At 37.3% G+C, this 25,613-nt stretch overlaps 1 protein-coding gene across 4 annotated transcripts; it reads right to left on the reverse strand.

Annotated features, from left to right (window-relative positions):
- Nucleotides 1–666: 666 nt before the first annotated feature.
- On the reverse strand, nucleotides 667–24,935 carry LOC128996340 (integrator complex subunit 14-like). 4 transcript variants are annotated; one of them, XM_054421605.1, is made up of 11 exons: nucleotides 24,750–24,935; nucleotides 23,619–23,794; nucleotides 16,347–16,517; nucleotides 15,453–15,611; nucleotides 15,080–15,253; nucleotides 14,555–14,812; nucleotides 12,609–12,786; nucleotides 8,216–8,370; nucleotides 2,683–2,909; nucleotides 1,437–1,517; nucleotides 667–794 (listed from the first exon to the last, which is right to left on the reverse strand). In XM_054421605.1, the coding sequence occupies exons 2-10, from the start codon at nucleotides 23,778–23,780 to the stop codon at nucleotides 1,460–1,462; spliced, it is 1,542 nt and encodes a 513-aa protein (XP_054277580.1). In that variant the 5' UTR covers nucleotides 23,781–23,794; nucleotides 24,750–24,935; the 3' UTR covers nucleotides 667–794; nucleotides 1,437–1,459. The 4 variants fall into 4 exon arrangements, with proteins under 4 accessions (XP_054277580.1, XP_054277579.1, XP_054277582.1 ...); XM_054421604.1 differs by having other exon boundaries at nucleotides 1,411–1,517; XM_054421607.1 differs by lacking the exon at nucleotides 1,437–1,517.
- Between the last annotated feature and the right edge of the window lie 678 nt (nucleotides 24,936–25,613).

The following is a 25,613-nucleotide window of genomic DNA, read 5'->3' on the forward strand; positions in this document are numbered from 1 at the left end:
TTAATATATTATATGCTTGTAGGGTCTACTAAATTTCATCAAAATGAGATGATTTTTGCTTGAGTTATTGTGCTAAAGGAAACAGGTAAATAAATATGAATTAGAGAAACACTCAAATAATAGAAACTCAACATGAAACAAACCTCAAAACAGATTTCAGATTTTATAGTAGAATGATACTGTTTCTAAGTCAATACTGTAATGTTAAATTAAACTCACAAAAACACTTTAATTCATTTTTATACAGTTAAATGAATAATTCCTACAGTTACCTGACAAAGTGGGCTTACTTGCACTGATTATAGTACGCAAAGTAGCTAATTGCTGCATTTACTTACTTTTGCCACACTCTTTATACTTTTGCCGTATTCCAACCAAACAACACAAAACATTGTGCTTTTGTTAGGCACATCAAAAGCAAATACATGTATGCTTGAAAATAAGTTGGCAACACTTAAAGATACGACAACTACACGTGCTGTTTAGTGTTTGAGGGACTAATTATTTATACGCTTTATAGTAACTGTAGATAAAATATAATATGAAAGCCGGGGGCAAAGGGCCACTACGCAGACTAGTTACACAAATAACTATATAATTTCACCACCTTTTGATTTTTTTTGCCAAAGAGGTAATGATGGAAAATTAAAAAAAAAACATCACACAATCGCTAGACTTTTTATATTTACTTATAAAATGTAAATACTTAAAATTTACACAAACGATATACATGAAATACAATATTTACAACTGTACAAAACATGAGCGCTGCAGTCTGTAAATCACCAGCCAATCTGAAAAAATAATTACAATAATTAAATTTTTGTTGTGTTTAGGGAGGAATAAAATTATCAATAGGCTTCGCCTTTATAAATAGGTTAACAAGAGGGGAAGTACTGGACAAACCTAACCATGAACCTCAGTAATCTTGAGACGAGGGACAGCATTTTTAAACTAAGTCTCAAGGTCCGATCACACTGTAATACTTTTGCAAAAGTAGAGAGAAAAATTCTATTTAAATAAATAAATAATTTAAGTTTAAATAACTGTAATCCGACTAAAAAAAGCCGAACCGATCAAATCAGCAACTCAGTTGATTATCACTAGTTTGAAAATCATTAAATAAAGATCTACAAAATCGGTAAAAAATTAATAACTGTCCAAAGATCAGGTAGACTAGGATTACAGGTAGCCTTAAACTCCAATTGGTTAACAACCTGTTTAAATGTTACGTACTATGAAAATGACAGTTCAAACAAAAATTGTATTTTACATTAGATTAAAAAACCCAAATTATATTAGTTATTACATATCTGAGCTTACCAGGGAATCTGTATAAGTTAAAATTATTCTAAAACAATCAATTCCAGCTCATATTATTACTAAATAACTCCTTTACCAAAAACTTACAAAAAGATTTTACCATACCAACATACTTTTCAACTTGCATAAAATGTATTCAAATTGGGTTAGGTAAGTTTTCTTTAACACCAGTTTGTGGTTTAGGTTGAAATAGCCTGAAACATACAATGTAGCTGAAAAGTCTTATCTCATTCATTTGACAATGAATTGAGCAACAACATTTATAATATATTAATTAATCAAAGTGCATGTCAACTTTAGTCCTCTCTTTTTTATTGCCCTGTTCAACTCTTTGAAATGCTTTTAAACTGTATATACTTGTTATTTATTTTTTTTTTTTAAGTTAAATTTAGTTATTTATTGCATTATATAACTGCATACATATTTTAGACTGTAATTGCATACGTATCAGTTATGTAGGGGGAATGGTACACTAGGTTCAATACGTTGAAATGAAAATAAAATAAACATGGTTTAGTCATATAAAACTAATCAAGAGTCTAAAGTGAAATCTGCTAGAATGATTTATAACTGTGTTTTTAGTCATTAAAATTGCTATGATAACTTTTAGTTAGGCATACAATTGAGGAGTGTTAATTTGGGAAACTTCTCAGAGATGTAAGAAACAGAGGATACATTCAATGGTACACTCAAGTGGTGTCTAGCAACAGTAGCTGGTGTCTAGCAACAGTAGCTGGTGTCTAGAGCAAATTCTAATCATCCTCTACCGCTCTCCTTTCCCTCCTCGCCATCACATAGCTTGATTGTAAGAGGGTGGACTCATGGTCCAAGCACGTCAACCGAAGCTTATTGTGCATCACATAGCTTACTACAGCGCTCTTGCTGTAGGAAGACCCTGTGCGCTACAACTGCTGTACAATTAAGCTATGTGGCTGTCGCTGTTCAGGCTCTTCCTTTCTTGATACTAGTACATTTCCGCCCCAACATACCAGAGCTAAAAGCGCAGGGTTGTCCCATAAGCTTGTATCCTCTGTATCTTGATACTCTGTGGACATTTTGATGCCTGTTCACTTTAGTATAGCTCCACCAAGTGAGTCATGGGCTGAGGAAAACAATCATGAAGGAGAGCTATATGTCTCTTAGACATGCCTCTCTACACTAAAGATTTTCATCTAAAAAAACTTCTGGTATTTTTTTGACAAATAAAAAGTAAATGGTAGCTTTACAAAATGTCCAGAGGAAAAATAAGTTGAACCAAGCAAGTAGTTAGGTTTAAGACTACCAAAAGCAAAACTATAACATTTATTAATTCTTTTTAGTTTTAAAACATTCTGTCCAGGTACATTTACATAAACTTACCAATTGTCCCCCTCGTGGAAGCGAGTGCGCATAGGCACTATGCTGAACTTGGGGTCCCTGCTGAACGGTTTGCGCAGCACGTTGGCTGCGTGAGTCAACTGTAGAGCACAGTCCGGGTGAGCTCCCCCAGGGAGCAGTGTGCATTCTCTCTCCAAGATGGCCGCCAGACCATCCAGCAGCGAGATGAACCCGAGGGAAATGGCAGCACGTCTCACACGGTTCAGCTCCTAGACAACCAAATATTCACATTGTAAAATGTAGTTCACCGTTACAAGAAATGAAATGAAAAGAAATATGGCACGTCAGTTTTTCACAACAAAATATAAATATTATACATTTTATTGTAATTAATTAGTAATATATTAACCCTTTGAGTGCCAACGTCCGGGGAACCGGACGTTTTTAGAACGAGCCAAAAGTGCCAACGTCCGGGTGACCGGACGTTTTCAGAACGAGCCAAAAGTGCCAACGTCCGGTTAGCCGGACGTTTGAAAAACGCGATATTAAAACGCGAAAAAGACGATTATATGCACATATTTTATATTCTTTTGAAAGAGAAAGACTTCCTCTTTGTAAATAATGCGTTGAATCGGCGATAATTGTAATCATTCACTTGTTATAGTACTACGTTTTCATATGCTGTAACACAGAGATCAAGATGGCTGTCACAGCTGGCGCGTAATTGTCGACATCGTATTTCACTGTCTGTAAACAAGTTTTTGGTTATGTGCGGTGTTTTTACGAGATGTTTTGTTATTGATTATTAGTAATGGATCGATCTAGATCTCCACTAAGTGACAATGCAATTGCAAGAACTCTAGATGACGACTTTTTAGATGATAGTTTTGTGAGTGAGGTTTCTGAAATTGAAAGTAGTTCTGGTGCCGAATCTGACAGTGACTCAATTTCTGATCTTGTGGATGATACCGATAGTGACCCCGATTACGACCCCTATGAAGGTAACAATCAACGTAGGATAGATAGGATATTACAGTCCTTTGGTAATAATAATTATTCAACAGATGAGGAGGAGGATAGAGTGGACAATCCTAGGCCTATGCCAGCACCAAACCCTGCACCAAGACGTCGGGGTAGACCTAGGTTAGATGCACCTAACCAAGAACAAAATCTTGAAAATAATGAGGATAGTGAGGATGGAACTGGTTGGACAGAAGTAAATGAAGAAAATGACCCTGGCGGCAATAATCCGTTTACTTTTCATGAATTGTCTGGCGTGAAACACTGCCCCCCTAGGAATTCATCTCCAATAGATTATTTCAAACTATTTTTTACTGTTGCTTTGTTTGATATGCTAGTAAAATATACAAACAAATTTGCTGATAATTTTATTACTGCAAATGCCCACCAACTCAAAGAACATAGCAGGGCCAAGTCCTGGAGACCGGTAACTCGAATCGAGATGCAGGCTTTTGTAGCAGTGCTACTAAATATGAGCCTAAATGTAAAACCTACAATATTTTGCTATTGGTCAAGGACTAGCAGTCAGTTTATGCCTTGGTTTCCAAGAATGTTCAATAGGAACAGATTTCAAGCAATCCTTCAGTTTTTCCACTTGGTTGACACAACAGAACTGCCTCGTCCGCGCGAACCTGGGTATAACCCGTGCGCTAGATTTCAACCAATAGTTGACCACATGAATAGGGTATCTAGGTTTCACTTTACTCCTAGTGAGAACCTTTCAGTTGATGAGAGCATGGTAAGCACCAAGGCCCACTCCCAGTTGTTACAGTATTTGCCCAAAAAGAGACATCGGTGGGGCGTTAAATTATGGTGCATTTGTGATTCTGTCACACACTACTGTATGTCCTTCTTTGTGTATCGTGGAGCTAAAGGACCTGACAAAAGGGAAATAACACAGAAGGGCCTTGGTTTCTATGTTGTTGAGAAACTACTGATGATGACAAACTTACTTGGCAAGGGGTACCACGTGTTTGTGGATAATTTTTTTACCACAATAAAACTAGCAAAGTTTTTGCTTACTCAGGCAACGAACCTCACAGGTACATTGCGAAAGAAAAGAAAAGGAATACCAGAAGTAATGAAAGAGAAATTTGAAGTAGGGCAGAAAAAGTATTTGAGGAAAGACAACCTCTTAATGGTAGGATATAGGCAAAAAAAATCACAGAAAAACCAAGTCCTATTACTAACAACCAATGGCAAAGCAGAGAGTGAGCGAAGGGCAAGGGTAAGGGGGACGTCAGTTCATGTCACAAATAAGCCTAAAGTAATTAGAAACTATAATGACTTCATGGGGGGAGTAGATGGCTGTGACCAAATGCTTTACCAATACTTAGATGACAGAAAAACTTTAAAATTTTGGAAGAAGGTCACGTTTAATATTTTTAGCCGTATGCTCCTCAACTCCTACCTGCTGTACAAACTTAACACTGATAAACCAATGAACAGGCTGGCCTTCAGTATATTTATTGTAGAGGAACTGGCCAAAGAATGGTTAGTTATCCAAGAAATGAGACCCAACATAACTGACATAACTAACATAACTCCGACCAGAATCTCCCGTGGTGGTGGCGACGCAGACAGCCCATTAGTCGAAAAAATTCCAGAAAACCGGGAAAAAAACTGCTGTGTTTGCAGCAAAGCAAGTACAAGAGAAGGTGGAAGGAGAAAGAAATCCACATTTATGTGCAAAAGGTGCAAAAAAGGATTGCACCATAAGTGTGTCACTCAACATCATTGCTAAAATATGTTCGCCAACAGTTTCGCCTTATTGTAAATATTTTTTGTATGTTATTATTTTACTCAAAATGACTTTTTATTATTTTATCATTCAGATTTGGCACTAAAATAATTTATTGGATATAAGTTTAGGCCAAATTATTTGTAGAATAGGACTATGAGGCCATGATGACTTTAGTGTGTGATATCTGTGCTGCCGAGGAAAAATGTATAATATTACTAAAAACGTTGTTACCTCATTATTTGACTTTATTTTCTCATGAAACTTGGAATGTTTGTTGGCAGTTAAATATAAAACAGAGTGGTATGAGTTTTATTCAGTGAAACATTTTTTTCTCACATGATACACAGCATTGAATATGGAAGTTTTTTGAAAAAACTTTTCAAGGTATGTATTTTTCATCATTTTCACACTGCCTGCTGCATGAAATATACTTATAAATTGTGTTATATTGTAGAGTAGTTATTTCTCTGTAAATAAAAAAAAAAATTAATAAAATTGGTTGATAAATAAAAAAGTTATAGCGTTTATACTGAAGTATTGCTAAAAGCCACAAAAAGGGCCCGGCATTTTTGGGTAGGCCTAGTTATAACTCACATGGCACTTTAGTGTAGTACCTGACATAAAGTCTCCGGCACTCAAAGGGTTAAAAATAAGGCCAGAAGTTTAAAATATAACAAAAAAAGAGTGACGTTAGTTAAAAAAAATTCATCAACTGAATAAGGACAAAGTATTTCCAAATGTTCCCTAAGTAGTTTTTTTTTTTTAAATATCCATCTTTTCTGTCGATTTCATTTGGTTAGGGAGGTGGTTGAATATTTCCTACCCATATACAAAGGAGCTTTCTCATAAATTACTGTTCTATGGAACTGAAGAGTGTTTCTATGTTGAATGTTATAGGCCCTAATTAATATCTACTGGAATTTTATCCTTGCAGATTATTCAATCTTGCCTAAGGTACTCTCATATTGACCTCAACTATACAAAATGTTCTTTTTGTAATTTGTTGTAATAAATTCTTGATTCCTGTTGAGAGTTATATGGCTGTTGATGATTTTTATATGAGAATGAGGTCAAGTGTTTTAAATAAATATATATGGTCGATATATAGACACAGCATGATTTGTTAATAGTTTCAAATGTACAAATACCCCCGCCGCAGCAAACCTGCAGACTAAGCGAATTTCAACTCGTCTGATTACATTTTTACTAAAATATTTCCATAAATAAGACATATTATTCCCTATTTAAATAACATTAGATTTAACGAGTGCTTAGGTTTGCTGCTACGGGGAAGGTAAAAAGTGTTTTTTGACCATACGTCAATAGTATAGGATGAAATAAATAAATTTGCCAAATTTTATCAATATATACCCATAAACAAGTAAACTACAACAATTTTCATTTTCTCCATAAGAATAACATGGGAATTTTTAATTACACTATTTTTGAATTTTCTCCGTGACCGTTAGGCATACAACAGCGCTTCAATATACTAAATTATTTATTTTTTTAAGCTCTACAAAACAGTTTAGAAAGAAATCGCAAAATATTTTGTTTTTAGGTTGAAAAATGGGAAAAACCCATTTTTACCCCATAAAACCCCCCATAAACCCCCGTTCCCATGGTCCGATTATGCTGGATCGCGAACTCGTTCGAATAAACGTAGGTTTACACGTTTGTACCAAATTTCATCAAAATCGGATCATTTTTGCTCGAGTTATCGCGCTAACGGACACATATATATATATATAAATATATATATAAATATATATATATATATATGAATTTGAACGGATGGTGTTTTTGGCCTCTAGGGACCTCAAAATGAAAAATTAGATCGGTCTCGGGTCCAGGTCTTACCATGAGTACTACGGTAATAGCTTATTCCCTATATGGGAAATTCGCTAAAAGGGGACGACAAGAAGTACGAGGTGCCGTGTTATTTAAAACTCTTATGGCCTTTTTTTGAAGAATAAAAAACCATCTATGATTGGAGAGCTGCCATAAGAGAAATAATGCCATAGGAAGCCCTCGACATAAAATAGGAATGGTAAACTATTAAAGCAGCATTTAGTCCTGTTATTTTGAAGATGACCCTTAATCCAAACAAAGCTTTAGCTGACAATTTAGTTACCTGAAATTCATGTTCTGTCCATTTTAAATGTTCATTCACATACAAACCCAGAAATTTTTTGTTTTCAGAAGCATTGATTTGTTCCCCAAAATCTAGGCTGATGGTTACCTTTTCTGCATTTAACTGTGGATTGTGGAAATGAAGTAAGTGCGTTTTAGAACAGTTGAGATGATGACCATTTTGTTTGAACCAAAGTTCCATTTTGTTCAAATTTTCCAATGCTTTGATAGATGCTAGGGAAACAGATGGGGTTTCGACCAACACCGTGGTGTCATCGGCAAATTGTATGATTCTGGAATCCAATGTGGCAGCTGGCAGCTAGATCATTTATGTAGAGAATAAAAAGAAGAGGTCCAACTTTAGACCCTTGAGGGACACCATGAAGAACCGGACACCAGTTTGAGACATTTTTTAATGTTAGATCTATCTTTGATGAAAACTCGTTGGTAACATCCTTGATGATAGCATTCGAACCAGGCCAAAGAAAAACCGACAATTCCATATAGTTTAAGTTTTTCCAGAAGAATATCATGCACCACACAGTCAAATGGACTGGACAGATCACAAAAGACACCTCGTAGGTGAGATTCAACAAACTAACACCTCGAGCTATACTTGGGCTTAGGTTTTTAAAATGTTAAGTTAAAGCAAAGTAATTGTTTGGCTGTAAAACTAACCTTGTAGAAGTGCTGTGTTTTTTCTGGCAGTTTCCGAGCGTGACGTAATATCTTTTGTATGTCAGACTGTAGCCCTGCTTGACGTATCCAAACTACATTGCTTTGTGAGTAGCTTCGTTTCTCTGTCGGTTTGACAGGAAATGTTTCCTCAGGGTCTATAACATGAAATGATTTCTTAGATAAAAATAAATACATTCGTACCTGTTTTGATACGCTTGGTAATGAAAGTGATCATCTAATTTAATATTCGTTCATTTTACTGTATTTAGTTTTCCATATTATTTACTCAATGTTTCCTTACAAAAAATGTTCCTTTTAACAGGCAGAGAGAGATTTGATTCTCATGTACTTGTAAACTCAAATTTTCATTATTATATTAACTAATTAACAACTCATATACAATGTGTATTGACGTACGATGATTAATGATTGATAAAGAAAACCCCTCAATATATTTCATATAAGTTTGCCAAAAGACTGTTTAATAATTAATATATAAACAGTCATATGTTTTTCAATTGTTTTGTAAACAGAAAATAGTTTAGTATTTTGTTTTGTTAAATACAATAAAGAAGATACCTAGTTTTTATTAAAATTTATTTTGTCATTTCTAATGTTTGATATTAATTGTCCGTGATATCAAAGGAATTGAATCACGTACAGTATAGTGACGATATAAATTGGCGACCGTGACAGGATTTTAAATTTAGAAATGACAAAATTAGGAGTTGAAGAATTAACAACTGAAATGCTAGAGAAAGGCCTGGAAGAAGGTGAGCAGAAGGGGACAGGAAGCAAAGCCTACGAGCTTCGATCACCGGTAGGACGGAATACCCAGTTGGCAGAACAAATACCACAACCTGACCCGGTGAGTATTCTACTGTCCAAAATTTCGGAGAAACTAGATATCCAATCTGAGAAACTTGACACACAGTCGGCAGATATTAATAGTAATATGTCATCTTTTATGGAACAAATTTCTCAAAACTATTCAAAATTAGACAATAGAATCGAATCATTGGAGTCAGATGTTGTCGTAACCATTGATAAAATTACGAAATTAGAAACAAACTTTGTTGGTAACTCTGATAAATTAAATGAATTGGAAATTAAAATTAATTACATTGAAACTAAATTTAACAATAAAATGCAAGCTATTGGAACACAGATATCCTCACAGGAAAAGACAATTACTTTGAATAATCCAGAATCCCAACTATCATTCATGCCTACTGTAGATCCCAAAATTATCAGAGACAGCCTACCGGAATTTCATGGGAGGTTGGAGGAATGTCCCACAGCGTTTCTAGCTACGTGCGAGTCTTTGTTAAAACGGACGTGTATACCGTCAGAAATATATCTGCAGATTGTGAGCCAACAGTTGAGGGGTTCGGCAGGTACTTGGTGGCAAAACATTAAGGGTCTAAGTCTAGAATGGGACACATTCAAACATGAGTTTATGCAGAGATTTAATTCAGAGGCTGTCAAAGCATTAATCACTAAGAAATTCTTGACGGATGTTCAACCTAGTGGCATGAGAGCTGGGGCATTTGTTATTCAAAAGTTACAGTTGTTTAAGAGAATGAATGATCCATCAGGTGGGAGGATTGACGAGAGTGTTACTTATATTGTGGAACTTTTACATGATAAGATTAGGTCTCTCGTTAAGGTAGCTCAACCAAAATCATTTGACGAGCTCAGGAGCATAGTAGCAAAACTAGACGAAGAGGTAAGCTTGTATTCCTCAAAAGCAAGATCTTTTAACCTTGTTAATTCCTTTAAATGCTATCAATGTGGGCAAACTGGGCATGTGAAGGCCCGTTGTCCGGAGAATCATCTAGACCAGAACCGTTCCAATAGGGACGAGAATGGTTCTAGAAGAGTTTCTAAGTCCCAAAACTACAAGTCAGAACGAACCTATATTGGTCAAATTTCTAGTGAGAGTGTGGGTAATCCCCGACCGGCAATTGGTTTACAGATTGGTGACAAATATTTTACTGCAATCCTTGATACTCAAGCATCACATTTGTTTATTGACATGACGGTGGCGAAATTGTTAAAACCTGTTCGTCCAGACGGCGTAACTGTTGTCAAAGGTGCAGTACAAGATATAAATTACAAAATCGAAGGATTTACTTTTCTTGAAGCCAAATGTTCTCAAGAATCTATTCACATTCCGGTAAAAGTGATTAAGGATTTAATCCCGGAAATCATACTAGGGCATGATTTCCTTGTCAAATACGGTGTGTTGATAGATTATACAGCAAATGAAATAATTTTTAGCATTAAAAATAGAGTCAGATTGGGATGGTTAGAGGACAAACACTTTGATTTGGGAGCAGAATTAGAAAACAACATTTTGGATGAACTGAAAACGGGAATATTGGATCTCAATCAAAGAACAGACTTGAATAATTTACTCAGTATCTTTCCAGAAGTAATTACAGACAGAATTGGGTTCACTACTACGGTAAAACATAAGATCTCTTGTAAAGATGACACTCCTGTCAAACAGAAACCTTACCCTCTTAACCCCGACAAAGTAAAGGAAATGGATAATCAAGGGCTAATTGAACCGTCATCTTCAGGATGGGCTTCACCAATAGTATTACCCAAAAAGAAGAACGGAGACTACAGACTTTGTGTGGATTTACATCAAGTCAACAATAAAACTATTGCTGATAGCTTGTCAAGAAAACCGGTAGACAGTGGTGAGATATCCAAAGAACTCATGGAGAGGGAAGTTCCAGTCCCAATGAAGTTAAGACAGATTGAGCCTGTTCTTATGGTGGCACAACGGGAAAATTGTGACATTGACTTGGAACTGATAAAGAAATGGCAGAATGAGACCTACACTTCGATTCGGCGTCGTTTCTTCTGGGTAAATATGCATCGGGACATCAAGAACTACGTCCAATCCTGCACTATCTGTGCCTGTACCAAGGCTAACAACCAAAAAGCTAGTACAAGCATGAGTGGACGTCGGCCACTTTTTCTTGGTCGGGAAATAAAAAGAACTGGTGATTGGAACTTCATGCATGAAAAGTCTCCTGAAACTATGAATTTGACTGCATGGCATAAAGAAAACGTAAAACAAATCAAACATATGAATCGACAAGCCGAAGAGAGTTCGAAGAGCAAGAAGCAGAAGACCATAACGATGCTTCACCTGGGTATAACTTAAGGTCTAGAAAGAGGAAGATTTGAAATATATATTGAGGGTTTTGGGGGGGGATGATTGACGTACTTTGCAATAAATTAATAATTAATCATTGATAAAGAAAACCCCTCAATATATTTCATATAAGTTTGCCAAAAGACTGTTTAATAATTAATATATAAACAGTCATATGTTTTTCAATTGTTTTGTAAACAGAAAATAGTTTAGTATTTTGTTTTGTTAAATACAATAAAGAAGATACCTAGTTTTTGTTAAAATTTATTTTGTCATTTCTAATGTTTGATATTAATCGTCCGTGATATCAAAGGAATTGAATCACGTACAGTATAGTGACAATATAAGTATCAAGTGTTTATGATAAATTCAATTGAATTGTTGCAATAAAATGCAGCACAAAAAGACCATAACAAGAAGACTAGGCCTATGATTCAATATATCGTATTGTAGGCTGAATATAAGGGTAGAATGGAGTGGAATGCTTTAGGTTGCTTCGTTACTGAATAAGCTTAGCTGTTTCTGTAGCCTAGACATTAATTTAGAGCCCAACGACCAAGGACCCCCCGGTTCAGTTACAAAACATCACTAAGTTTGAATCTTTACTCTGAATCAGACTAGCTATCTTTTGATCACTCAGCTATAAGACTCCATGAGTTAAAGACGTAACGTTGAGCACGAGGGCTTCAATTTAGGTCTTAAGGATTTTTGTGAGGATAACAGGGTTACTTGAATGGAAAAGTCAGGCCCACAGTTTGCATTTGATGCACAATGAGCCAGATAAATAATTACGCCCCTCTCCACCTACATTGAAGGGGGATTTCGCTTTTCCTTGCGCCCCCAACAAACCTAAAACCTATTTTATAAAAGTGGCCCTTGAAACAGTCTACACTCTGGCACAATAAACACAAACATAAAATAATATTTCACAGTTAAGGACATAATTTTTGTGTAAGGTGTTAGTTGTCATGTTTCTAATGACAGAATCAACATTCAGGTAAAACAGAGCTAGATTTTCCACTAGGCAAGCAAAAGGAGGCTGCAGCAGTTTGCACAAAAACATTTTTTTTTACAAAAATTGAATTTTTATTTTCTAAAATTAATAGTTAGCCTAGCCACAATTGCATGTGATGATGATGATGATGATAGTCCCTGTGATTGAGGCAGTAAAACTCTTTAAAACATATTCTACAAAGGTACAAGTATGCAGGCACATACTTAGTTTATCAGATTCTGCTGTCCCCAGCTGTGTAATGTCTCCTAACCAAGGCACTGGGTTGTTACCAGGCTCTAGCAGAGTCAGCATCAGGTTAGACTTCTTCTTGGAGTCAGCCCAGGAGTAGAGCAAACCGTACCATTCTGGGGCTACTTGACATAACGCCACCATATTCTCTACCTGTGACAAATTATACCACAGCCTTGTAAGTTCCAACCCAAAAAAATAATTTATTTAGACATGTCCCATCACAATTGGTAAAAAACAAGTTTTTTGATACAGTAGAACCTCGCTAATACGACCTCTGATGGTCTGACTCCTTGCTTGGTCCGACCGTGCCGCCAACACAATAGGCTTCCGCTAACATAACCTCATTGTCCAAGAAAAGCACCCAGAAAACTTTATAAATTGTGTTTTTTTTTAGTCTAATGTGTTGAAATTCATTGTATATTTAACCATGTCTGTCCATTATTAATATTAAGTAGGCTCCCACATTATTGTTTTTGGAAAGTCACAGTTCATTTGACAAAAATAAAATGGAAGCAAAACAAAGGAATGCCGATCAAAGCTTCAAGGTCAAGCTATCCGTTTGCACTGACAATCGTCTGCTCCTTAGGCCTACACACAACACATCTGTCTGCTGTGCGCTTACTATGTCACAACATTTTGTAATTGGGTATTTTTGGTAATTATGACAACTTTAGTAGCCTGTGATTGGGTGTTAAGTAACCATAGCAACTTGTTGAAAGGGTGGATGAAGAGAAACTTAAGAAAGAATAGAAGAACAAAGAGAAAGAATAAGCGATGTTTTTATGTCATTGTTATCTTTATCGGTGTATTTTACGACTGTTGTTATGCTACTATTATTGTAGTAGGCTACTATTTTATACGTTTTTTATGCCTTACCTAATGTTTTTATCGACATTCTTCTGTCCTGAAACAGCGTGGCAGTGGCCTATGACTAGCAGTAGCTTACTAGACTTTCTAATGTTCTGTTCTTTATTTTGCTGTACAATGTTTGGCAATTTGTTTGAGTAAAGTTTGAAAAAGCTGTGATTTTAACCGTTTCAGTTTTTATTACTGAACTAAGGGTAACGACATAACATAATTATCATGATTGCACAATAGCCTACTAATTGTATTTTTATGATGTAATATGCAAATTATACATTAACGTCCATTTCGTTTAAGAGTTGGAAATAACTGTTTTATATCATGTTGGATTAACTGTGGTTATCAGTTATCCGCGGTCTGTTCAAAATACAGTTTTACTACGTTTTTATGTCAATAAACGCGTTCCTCTGATACCTTTTTGCTGTTCCGACCATGCTCCCGGTCCCGTAGGTGACGGATTAGCGAGGTTCTACTGTATTTGGCATTATACAAACATATCAAGATTAGTACACAACCTCACAAGAGAAACCCCACAGAGTGAAATGTATAGTAGTCAAAACAAGAAATATAAAAACTGTTGGAGACCTCTGTTTTGCCACTGAGGATGCCTCATCATGGCATGGGCGAAACCTCTAGCTTTGTACATAGTGTAATACTAACTTGATGTGGCTCTCACCGGAAGACAGAGAATTCAGTATTTGTTGGAGACCTTAATTTATAGACAACTTTTGTAGAAATGAGCCATTTGATGTCCTTCTCAAAAGTCTACTTTAGAATTATCATGTCCTGTAAAATAATAATAAACAACGAACAAGCATTTTTCATTTGAATAAATACACATCATAAGGACACAAAAAATAACGCTAAAATTTGGTCCTAACACCATCGAATCTGTTCTCCAAATATCTCTCTTTATTAGGCCAATGTTTTTGTAGCCTTTTACTGAGTATACAGTATACTAGTCCTTGGACTCTTACTTCCTCAGATAAGCTAATTCCTTTAAAAGTTATGAATCAACAACTTGGCTTTTCTTTGAAACCTCAACTTAATTTACCTTGAGTGCACCGTGCAGTAAAACGCAGAAAGACGGAGTTTTCCCCTCATCATGGGACGAGTCGTCCTCGTCATCCGAGCTATCCTGTTTGATTGGAGGAGCTGCGGCAGGAGAGGGGGAGGGAGGGAAGGGCAGTACGAGGTGACGAGACACAGCGGCAGGGTTACCAACGTGAGCCATGTCTATAAAGCCACACACTCCAACCTCACTGCCTACACTGTACGTTTGGCAATCAAAGTCAGTGATCTTTGTGTAGGGCTGAAAAATATAAATAAGTCTTAGATTCAAACAAATACATGATTAAAAGTGGGTGTTGATGATCCGACATATAACATGGGTTTTGGATGATCAAGAACGTAAAATTAGCGAAAATAACAATAAAATTACCCTTTAAGCTAAGATCTATCTACTTATGATGCCTTACTATGTACTCTTGGTTTGTTAAGGATAATTATGTTTTGAATCTTTATAGAAAACATAGGCTACACATTTAAAGAACACAAGACAATAATTACGAGACATTACCATAGGTGCTGGAGACAATATCACTTTGGAGCTGAGGTTTCCGCACTTCAACATGCCGCAGAAGGAAGCGTAGTTCTTTTCGGCTAGTTGTTGGAACAGGTTGTAAATTGACTGAGGCGAGAGACAAGAGTCTACTTGCATCACAGAACCATCTCCTCCAGATAACCTGACTACCTGGGATAAAAGAAACAACAGTAAATAATTTACACAACCCAGACAGGTCCTAGATCAGTCATTTGACAATGGAACAGAAACACACACATTAATCATAAAGTGAATGATTGTGCTTTGAGAGCATCACTAGGACAGTTCAACCTTACAATAGAACTATGATTTTTCTTAGACAATATTCATTAACCATCTTCGCTCTTACCTGAGACAATATTGGATTGGTCGGACCTGGAGGTGCCACAACGACCACTGACAATTTCCCTGGGAAAGCAAACGGCAAAGGTGACGCAAACGGCCCGATCTTACTGAGAGCTTCAAGTTCCGAATGACGACGACTTGCTCCATTGGTTACCAGAACTACCTGTAAAGAGATGTTTATCCATTTTGTGTATTTCACAGGCATAATAAACTACAAGTTGTCTTTTAGGTTGTTGATATTACTTTAGAGCAGGTCTTTGGGTTATGTTGTTGACTCTTGTCGAGTAGGTCTACTAGCCATGATAGGACTATCTAGTACCATAAACAATGCCAAATTTCACCATCGTTTACATTAGGAGTTTTGAGAGAAAAAAATCTTATTATCATTGTCACTTAACATTTAAATGAAAAATCATTAGTTTGTTTGTATTTGCAAAGTGGAACAACCCAAATCTGAATTCTTCAGTGCAAGATCTCTACTTGAACAAGATGCTCATATAAATCATCAACATGACACTTTTAGTCGGCATCTTGCTCAGACTGCAGCAATCTTAACCGGTACTGTGTGCAACAAGCCTGCTTGGTTTAGCAAATTTCCCTTATAGAAAATAAGCTATTACAGCGAGTATCATGGCACGATATGGACCCGGGATGGTTTACTTTTTTGTTTTGACGTCTCAGAGGCCAAAAACACCACCCGTTCAAATTCATGTAGGCCTAACAAAGATAAATCTTGTTTTAAATAATTTTTTCAGAGTCCATAAATTGTATGTTTTATTCAAAACACCTCCTCCCTAGGTCGAAACCCTTAAGCTAGCAACAGACAATTATTGATAATTTACAACAGCTTCAATTAATAACAAGGCAATTTAGGTTTTTAAAATAAAATCATCAATACCTGACAAGGGGTAGTGCTTCCCCATTCTCCCAACACTAATTTGTTGACTCCGGTCAAGACTGGCACCAAACAGCTTTTGTCTTGCTCTTCACATTGGGCAAGTCGGCTTTTCAACACTTCAAAATCTCTAGTGAAAGTTGACAGGACTTCATAAGAAGAAGAGTATGTCATCTAAAACAATGTTTAAGATGTAGTTTATGGTAATTTATGAACAACTTACAGGATAGTTTAAGGTGAGAGGGTAATCTAATATCCTAATAATGTTTTATGTGAATCAATCAACAGCTTACTATAGATATACATCTAAACTTCAAGAAGACCAAATTTATCAGGTTAAAATTTAAGCTTTCTTTAATAAAATATTTTGTGTTGATGGTAAAAAATGTTACTGGCATCTATTCACTGGCTTCTATTCCATTAATTAAATATAAAAAGAAAGGCTTTCTAGCTCATTAATGTAATCTTCATTTTTGTTGTGCCTTTACGATAAAACTTTTCTTAATTTGAAAATATGATGTGCACAATACAATGAAGGCTATACAACTTGCTATTTTGGGAAGTAGAGCCAAATTTGGTGGGCTTCAGAGTAAAATGTGAGGCTATGAATCAATTTATTTAGAAAATTGCACCAATCAAACACACATTTTTGTAGTTTGAATTCTTCCTCTAAACTCAATTAGCCTACTTCATAAAACTTTTATGATACCTACTGCCAGTGCTCAATTTGTGAGTTGCCGGAACTTTAAACTTAGATGCTCTGATGGGAAAAAATAAACAATAAAACTGTATGCAATTTCTACTTTTCTGTAAAATAAAATAAAAATGTAAAAAAAAACATAGTTGAAGTCTGACATTGACATTTGACACTTTTCATGTATGTACATACAATATGGATAGATGGATAGAAGATGTTTGATTCTGATTCTGAACCTATTTAAGTTATGCCAATATTTTTATCTTTCCGAAAGAGAGGTTCTGGAACGCCGTTCCACCCCAAATCGAGCACTGCCTACTCCAAATCTGACTGTTGAGTTAACACTTAAAGTGCCGTTGACATGTTTGAACATGAAAATTGCATTTATTTCAATGTTAAGCAATGGAGGGAATTCCCGTCATCAGCACCCAACGTGTTAAGCAACAAATAATATTAAATGAGTAAAAAAAATAACAACTGAGGGTATATTAATAGAATAAGTTACAGGCAACAAAAAACGAGGGAAGCTCACCTGATAAAATAAGGTAACAATCATGTCAGTAATTGTTAAGTAATTTTGTAAATAACTTCTTGATCAACATTGTACGTGTAATATATAAGGCTATATTACATTGCCAGAAGATTATTGAGTTCGTGTGTGTGGTTGGCTGCACTGCTGAGTGACGTCACCGACTAGGAACGATGGCACGAAGCGGAGTGGAACGGCAGTCGGAGTTAACATGCTAATTAGTAAGTTGTCCCTAGTATCGGGTTCTTTTAATCTTACTAAGTATCAGTAATACAGTTATTACATTTGGCGACGAGGATGGGATATTCTCGAGGTTCCGGCCAGCAGAAACGAGGAGTACTACCCTTGTTGTCAAGAACCGTACTCTGACATAACTTTCAACCTCACAATGCGGCGGAAGACTCTCTTTTACACTGTCAACCTCATCATTCCATGTGTAGGAATCACATTCCTTACTGTCCTGGTCTTCTACTTGCCTTCAGATTCAGGAGAAAAGGTGACATTGTGCAGTTCAATCCTCGTGTCCCTGACTGTGTTTTTCTTGCTGCTTGCCGAGATCATCCCCCCTACATCACTCGCCGTGCCTCTACTCGGCAAATACTTGCTGTTCACCATGATCTTGGTCACGCTCTCTATCTGTGTCACTGTGTGCGTCTTGAACGTACACTTCAGGTCTCCATCTACACACAAGATGTCTCCTTGGGTTAAGAAAGTATTCTTGCACATAATGCCAAGGATTCTCATGATGAGACGACCTCCGTACTCTCTACGAGACTCTTACGATGAAACTTCCCCGATGGTTAAATTAAATCCGCGTGTGCGTGAAATGTCTAGTATCAGTCGGATATCGGAGTTTAATCCGTACGAAGAAGATATTAGTTCGTATTTGTTACGTTTGAAACACTTTTTCAAGGCCAACGAGGTCAAGGACGTGAAGCAGGTCTCCATCTTGATTACTGTAATAGGCCCTAAAATATTAGCCGTCCTCACCGATCTTATTTCTCCTAAGAAGATTGATGAAGAATCTTACGATAATTTGAGCAAAATCTTGGAAGATCATTATTCTCCTAAACGCCTTGTGGTCGCTGAGCGTTATACTTTTTATAGTCGATGCCAGAAACAATCTGAAAGTATTGCAGAGTTCGTGGTGGCAGTGAAGCATTTGGCTTCGACGTGTGAATTTGGAACATTCTTATCGGATGCACTGAGAGACAAGTTAGTTTCGGGAATTAAAAATGAAGCAATCCGTCAAAAATTACTTTCCGAAGAAATGGATTTGAAGAAAACGTTGGCTCTTGCACTCAGGCTTGAACAGGCCGAGAAACAGACAGGTCTATTCTCGAATTCAAGTGTTCAGGAAATTTCCAGGTTTCAGGTCAAGAAGAATCCACGTGTTTCCAACCGAGGTTCAAATTTTCACAGTGCGGGATCTAAATCAAATTCAAGTGATGTGAAGGGAGATATGTCTCAGATAAATAAGTGTTTTCGTTGTGGCAATCCAGAGCATAGGGCTAATAATTGCCCGTATAGTAATTACAAGTGCCATGGGTGTAAAAAGTTGGGTCATATCAGTAAGGTTTGCAGGTTCAAATCAGAAAATCCAGTGAAAAATTCCATAAAGAGTGGTAAATTTAAAATCCATCAGATGGAAGAGGAAAATAGGCCTAGGCCTAGTGGTGGTCCAGATGAAGTGGAGTTTGAAAGTTTGTCTTTGTACAGTATGAATTCTGGTGATAATGTTTCTGCCTTTAAGGTAAGCCTAGAAATAGAGAATGTATCCGTATTAATGGAAATTGATACTGGCTCGGCACTAACTGTGTGCCCTCAAGAATTGTTTAACAAATATTTCCCTCATGTACAATTGAGTACTGTAGATATCAAGTTGCTTACATATTCAGGCAATGAAGTCAATGTTATTGGACAAGCTTTAGTCAAAGTAACCTACATGGACCAGACTTACCAGTTACCTATGATAGTCGTTAAGATTGATCGTACGAACCAGCCTATGCTTCTAGGCCGTAGTTGGCTACAACATATCGCTTTTGACTGGAAATCTATTTTTACTTGTAATGTTAATAGCCTATCAGGCAGTGTTAAATCTAAGGGTGGTGAACCTAACCTAACCCTAGGTAAGGCCGTTGAGCCTAAAGTCGTTTCTGGTTTGAAACAAAAGTATGCCTCTGTGTTCAAAGGAGGCCCTGGTGAAATCAAGGATGTTGAGGCACGTATTGTGTTAAAAGAGGATGCTGTGCCAAAATTTTTTAAATATCGCCCTGTTCCTTACGCGTTGCGTAAATCAGTAGAAGATGAGATTGATAGGATGATTGCTGAAGGTATTGCTTATCCCGTTACCAGCTCTCAGTGGGCTACTCCTATTGTGGTGATTCAGAAGAAAAGTGGGGTGCGACTCTGCGGGGACTTTAAAGTAACCCTTAATCAAGTGATCCAGTCGGAACACTATCCCTTGCCTCAACCGGAGGACATTTTTGCTACTCTAGCAGGTTGTAGCTGGTTTTCAGTTTTGGACTTGGAGGCAGCGTATCTCCAACTTCCTGTGGCGGAGGAGTCCCAACCACTCTTGACTCTAACTACGCACAAGGGCTTAGTGCGTTTGCGACGTCTGCCGTATGGCTTGTCTTCGGCTCCGGCTCTCTTCCAAGCGGCCATGGACAAAATTATTGGTGGCCTACCTGGGTCAGTGGCATATTTGGATGACGTACTGGTGGGTGGATCTTCGCAAGAGGAAGCGTTGTCACGCTTGGAGAGTGTTCTTCAACGTCTTCAAAGTTATGGAGTCAAGGTAAATGATTCTAAATGTAAATTCTTACAGCCGTCAGTACAGTACCTAGGCTACTGTTTGTCGTCAAAAGGGATCAGCCCGCAGGAGGGTATTTTGGAGGCGATTCGGAATGCACCCGAGCCAACTTCAAAGGAAGAGTTAAGAGCCTATGTAGGCCTTATAAATTATTATGGGAAGTTTATTTGCAATCTTTCAAACTTAGCTGTTTTTACGATCTACTTCGTAAGGATGCACCGTGGGTATGGTCATCCCAATGTTCTTCTGTTTTTCAAGAAAGTAAGACATGGGTATTGCCTTCAGATGTCTTAGTTCATTACGATGTAAATAGACCATTAGTTTTGACTTGTGACGCAAGTCCACGAGGTGTTGGTGCCGTGCTTTCGCACCTAATTGATGGAGTAGAGAGGCCTATTGCCTTCGCATCGAAATCCTTGAGTGCTAGTGAAAGAAATTATTCACAGTTGCATAGAGAAGCTTTGGCTCTTGTTTTTGGAGTAAAAAAATTCCATAAATATATTTACGGTAGGAAAAATGTCGTGTTACAGACTGACCATGCTCCTTTAGTGACAATCTTTGGAAATAAGCGGGGAGTTCCCTGTGTCGCCGCTGCGCGTCTTCAACGATGGGCCCTGATCCTCTCCGCCTACAGTTTTGAAGTAAAGTACCGCCGTGGCTTGGACTTGCCACATGCGGACGCTCTTTCGAGATTACCGTTACCTGATGACGACCAATTGGAGCTGGATTCCAACTACATCTCTCATGTTTCTTCCCTGGTAGAGGCCTTTGACTGTTTCAAATTGGTGAGTGATCTCAATCCTATTACTGCTAAGGATATCGCTCGACTTACTGATACTGATCCTGTTTTGACAAAGGTCAGAGATTTCATTTGGCATGGATGGCGTGATAGTCAAGATTCTGAGCTGGTTGCTTATTTTCGAAGAAGGGATGAGTTGTCCGTAGAGAACCAGTGTGTTTTATGGGGTAGTCGAGTAGTGGTGCCAGAGAAACTGAGGAGTGCCGTTATCCAATTGCTGCATTATCAGCATCCCGGAATAAATCGGATGAAAATGTTAGCCCGAAGCTTTGTTTGGTGGCCGGGGATTGATAAAACCATTGAAGAGACTGTTCTCTCATGTCATGTGTGTCAGTGTACAAGGAATGCTGTGGCTAAGGTGCCATTATGTCAGTGGCCTAGAGCTTCAAGTAGGTGGCAGCGCATCCACGTGGATTATGCGGAAGACCCACTAACAAGACAACAAATGCTCATAGTTGTTGATAGTTTTAGCAAATGGCTAGAAGTGTTTATCATGAAATCTACTACATCGTTTAAAACCATTGAAAAACTGCGTACGCTGTTTGCGTCTTTTGGCCTACCGGAAGAATTGGTCAGTGATAATGGCCCCAATTTTGCTAGTGGGGAATTCAGAGAATTTCTGAGCAACAACGGTATTAAGTTTACGCTCTCACCTCCTTACCATCCTGCCTCGAATGGGGCTGCAGAAAGATTTGTACAGGAAGTCAAGAAGAACCTTAAAAGACAGGTTATGGCTAGTGGTTCTGAGACCATTTCTTTACAACATAAATTGGATAATTTCCTCTTTGCATTTCGCAACACACCCAGTAGGCTACTGTCACTGGTGTTACCCCTGCGGAATTGTTCCTTCAATGGAAACCGAGAACTAAGTTGACAATGCTTAAACCCTGTTTATTGTCAGCCATTGATAAGAAGAGGTGCAGAAGGAAGCAGCCGATAACCATCGGGGAAGTTTCAGATCCTTTGTGGAGGGAGAAAGGGTGCTTGTGAAGTCAGTACGGCAGGAGATCATTTCTTGGATTCCTGGGAGAATTTTGGAGCGGAAAAGTCCGTCTACTTATGTGGTGAGCGTCCTGGGAGGTAAAATACGTTTCTGCCACGCTGATCATTTGAGATCTAGTAAGTTGACTGAGGAAGAGGAAGTTACAGTCAATAGGCCGGTAGTGCAATCTCCGATCAAATCCCCTGAGCACAAGTCTACTGTGGGAATACAAACTCCGCCAGAGCGATCACCTCGTGTCATGGAAACTCGGAATACATCACCAAGACAACAACGGAGTGTAGGCCTACCAAAATCTCCAGCTACGCACACTACAGACGAGCATCCCGAAGTGCAGCCCAGCCAGCAGTGCAGCCCGCCATCACTTCGGAGATCTCAAAGGACTGTGCAAAAGCCGAAGCGGCTCGACCTTTAAGTTAAAAGGCCGAGTTCGAGAGAGAAGATTTTATGTTTATTTTATTTGAAGAAGAAAAGTTTATTTAGTATTACTGAAGTATTTTGTGAAGCTTATAAACAAACAAAAAAAATTGTAAAAGAAGAAAAAAAAAATGTTGATTTGGCTTAGCCTAGAAGAAAAAGGTTAGGCCGTTAGAGAAGAGTTTTATTTTAAGTTTGGGGCGAGTGTAATATATAAGGCTATATTACATTGCCAGAAGATTATTGAGTTCGTGTGTGTGGTTGGCTGCACTGCTGAGTGACGTCACCGACTAGGAACGATGGCACGAAGCGGAGTGGAACGGCAGTCGGAGTTAACATGCTAATTAGTAAGTTGTCCCTAGTATCGGGTTCTTTTAATCTTACTAAGTATCAGTAATACAGTTATTACAGTACGTGTTATTAAATTTACGGAAAGTAAATAAAAGAAACGTCTTATAACACTTAAAACATATATTTACGCTTATACTGTTACTCACAAGACGGTAAATATACAAAAAAGATGGTAAGTGGTATATTTAACATCTTGTGAGTAACAGTATAAGCGTAAATATATGTTTTAAGTGTTATAAGACGTTTCTTTTATTTACTTTCCGTAAGTAATTTTGTGTAGATTATCTACTCAAGTTACAGCGTAACATAAAGGCGGGTCCGCATATTAATTGAGTGCTAAGCAGCTACCTAGGGTGTGGATAGGTGTTAGTCTACTCATAATTCTGTGAACGCCAATGCTTGTCGTTTCTATTCTTGCTCCAAGGTTACTCTTTTGCACATATCAAAGCAACTAGCCTGACTGCTCGGAAATGGATGAATGGGTGGGCAACCCGGCTCAGAAATCAGCAAATATCTACAAAAGTAGTTTGCCAATGATAAAATATTTAGCGCTTGGTAAATACCGAATGTGCAGACCCGCCTTAAAATAAGCTAAGTTAGTTGTTGTCTTGGCAACCAGGCAAACTTCCCTTACGCATCAACTGCCATTGTCGTATACTTAGCCTACCAGAGCAACAAACTCCAGCTTGGAATACAACGAAAGGTAGTCCAGAAGGCTGTTTATCCCATGAATGGCTAACTGTAGGCTTGTAAACGTTTCATTAGAGTCTGGTACAGTCACTGGTAGTGACATGGATAAAGAAACGTCCAACACTATGACTGTGGGCATGGTGACGAGGTTGTCTGAAACAGGTATTTGGTAAAAGCTAAAACATTAAAGTGTTTGATTAGAAATATTGTATTAAACACACAAAAGGCTATACTTTTAAATACAATGAAATGCACATTTGGATGTTGTAACAAAGTACTTGGATTCAACATAAGTTATAACTTACCTCTCACTTCCAAACAATGCAAAAGCCAAACACTGATTAAAGCCAGCCACAGAAAAACATACATCAAGTTATTCAAACTTTAAGTTAAAACATAGACTAAGGCATTGTCTGTGGTTAAAGTAAGTGATAGGCCTAGGCTTAAAGTTACTTAAAAGTAGCCTACAGTAGTTTTAGTAAAACGTATAATTTTAGTAAGAAGCGTAAGTTAACAAGGCTAAAATAATAACTCTGAATGGTGATGCATATTACAACTCAGGCAAAAAACCTAAGTTTATCCAGAAAATATGTTAGGCTAACTTACTTTATTGGAACCAAGTTTGTAGCTTAGTGGTACTTTTCCGACATAAACTTCGGCCTAAGTTACAACAGCAAACCTCCTACCAAAAAGTGTTACCGGGGTAATCAAATCCATAGGGAAATTATTAAGTTAGGATGTATAAATGCCATTTATTGGTGGGAAAAACTTAGGCCTAGGCCTATATGACAATATGATGCAGTTTTCCTCGAATGTTCTTTTTGCTGTAAGGGTAACAATTAGGTCTGTACCCCGGCCCACAAACGAAGCCTAGGACTAAAATCGGGGGCTTCGTAAAACTTAAAACGTGTTTATACTAACTTAGGGAATAAAACTCTTGTCTTTTTAAACTTGTAAGTTTACAACAAAAGTTTCTTAAATTGGTGCCATAGCCCAGGTCTGATACTGAGTAGTTCATAGCATTTATGTTCAAAGCAACTCATTGATATAGGGTAGCCTATTTATTTATTGACGGACATAGCTCTAACTTAGGTGTAAGTTTACTTACCCCAAAAGTCTATGAAGAGTAATTTATAATGAGATGCCGCTCTCAGCTTTACTTAAGTTAATCTAAATGTTATTTCATAAAAACAAAAATCTTTACATCTTCAAACAAATCTTACACACGATGAAGATTAGGTCTCTACCCTGCCTTGCTACCCTTTTACCCTACCATGTCTACAATCATGATAACCAATAACCATAAACCATAACCTCTAGCCTCTAACCTCTAAGACAAGACACTTTTATTATTATTGTTTACAACAGGTTCATCGTCGCGCGACAGCTCAGTTTCAGTTCAGGTGGTTTCAGTCCTTTTAGTGCAGTTTACAGTCCAGTCAGTAGTCCAGTCCGCACAATTTGTTTTTCAGGATTAATTTTGCCAACAGTGTCATTTAGAGGCTTCTGATTTCAATGAAGGTTTACTGATTGAAAAATTAGTTTTGTTAATAGAATAAAATTATAAATGCCTCAAATTCAATTTTATATTTTTTTATTGTGAAATTAAATCGTCATAACCTAACCAAACCAACCAAACGTGCTGACAATGAAAAAATCTAATGAAGGTTTAAGTATTAATCGAAAAAATAGTTGTGTTCATAAAATAAAATTATAAATGCCTCAAATCCTATTTTATAATTTTTTAATTATAAAATTAAACTATCATAACCTAACCAAACTAACCAGACTTGCTGATAATGAAAAACCGAATGAAGGTTTTATTCGAAAATATGTTTCTGTTCATAAAATAAAACTATAAATGGGTCAAATTCAATTTTATAATGTTTTAATTATAAAGGCAGAGGATACACGTCCGGTAACCAGACGTGGATTAGACGTCCGGCAATTACTGTCATAACCTAACCTAACC

The sequence above is a fragment of the Macrosteles quadrilineatus genome, unplaced genomic scaffold (assembly GCF_028750875.1).
Source record: "Macrosteles quadrilineatus isolate MER2022 unplaced genomic scaffold, UCM_ALF_1.0 Scaffold_6__1_contigs__length_79288215, whole genome shotgun sequence".
In the NCBI taxonomy this organism is placed as follows: Eukaryota; Metazoa; Arthropoda; class Insecta; order Hemiptera; family Cicadellidae; genus Macrosteles; species Macrosteles quadrilineatus.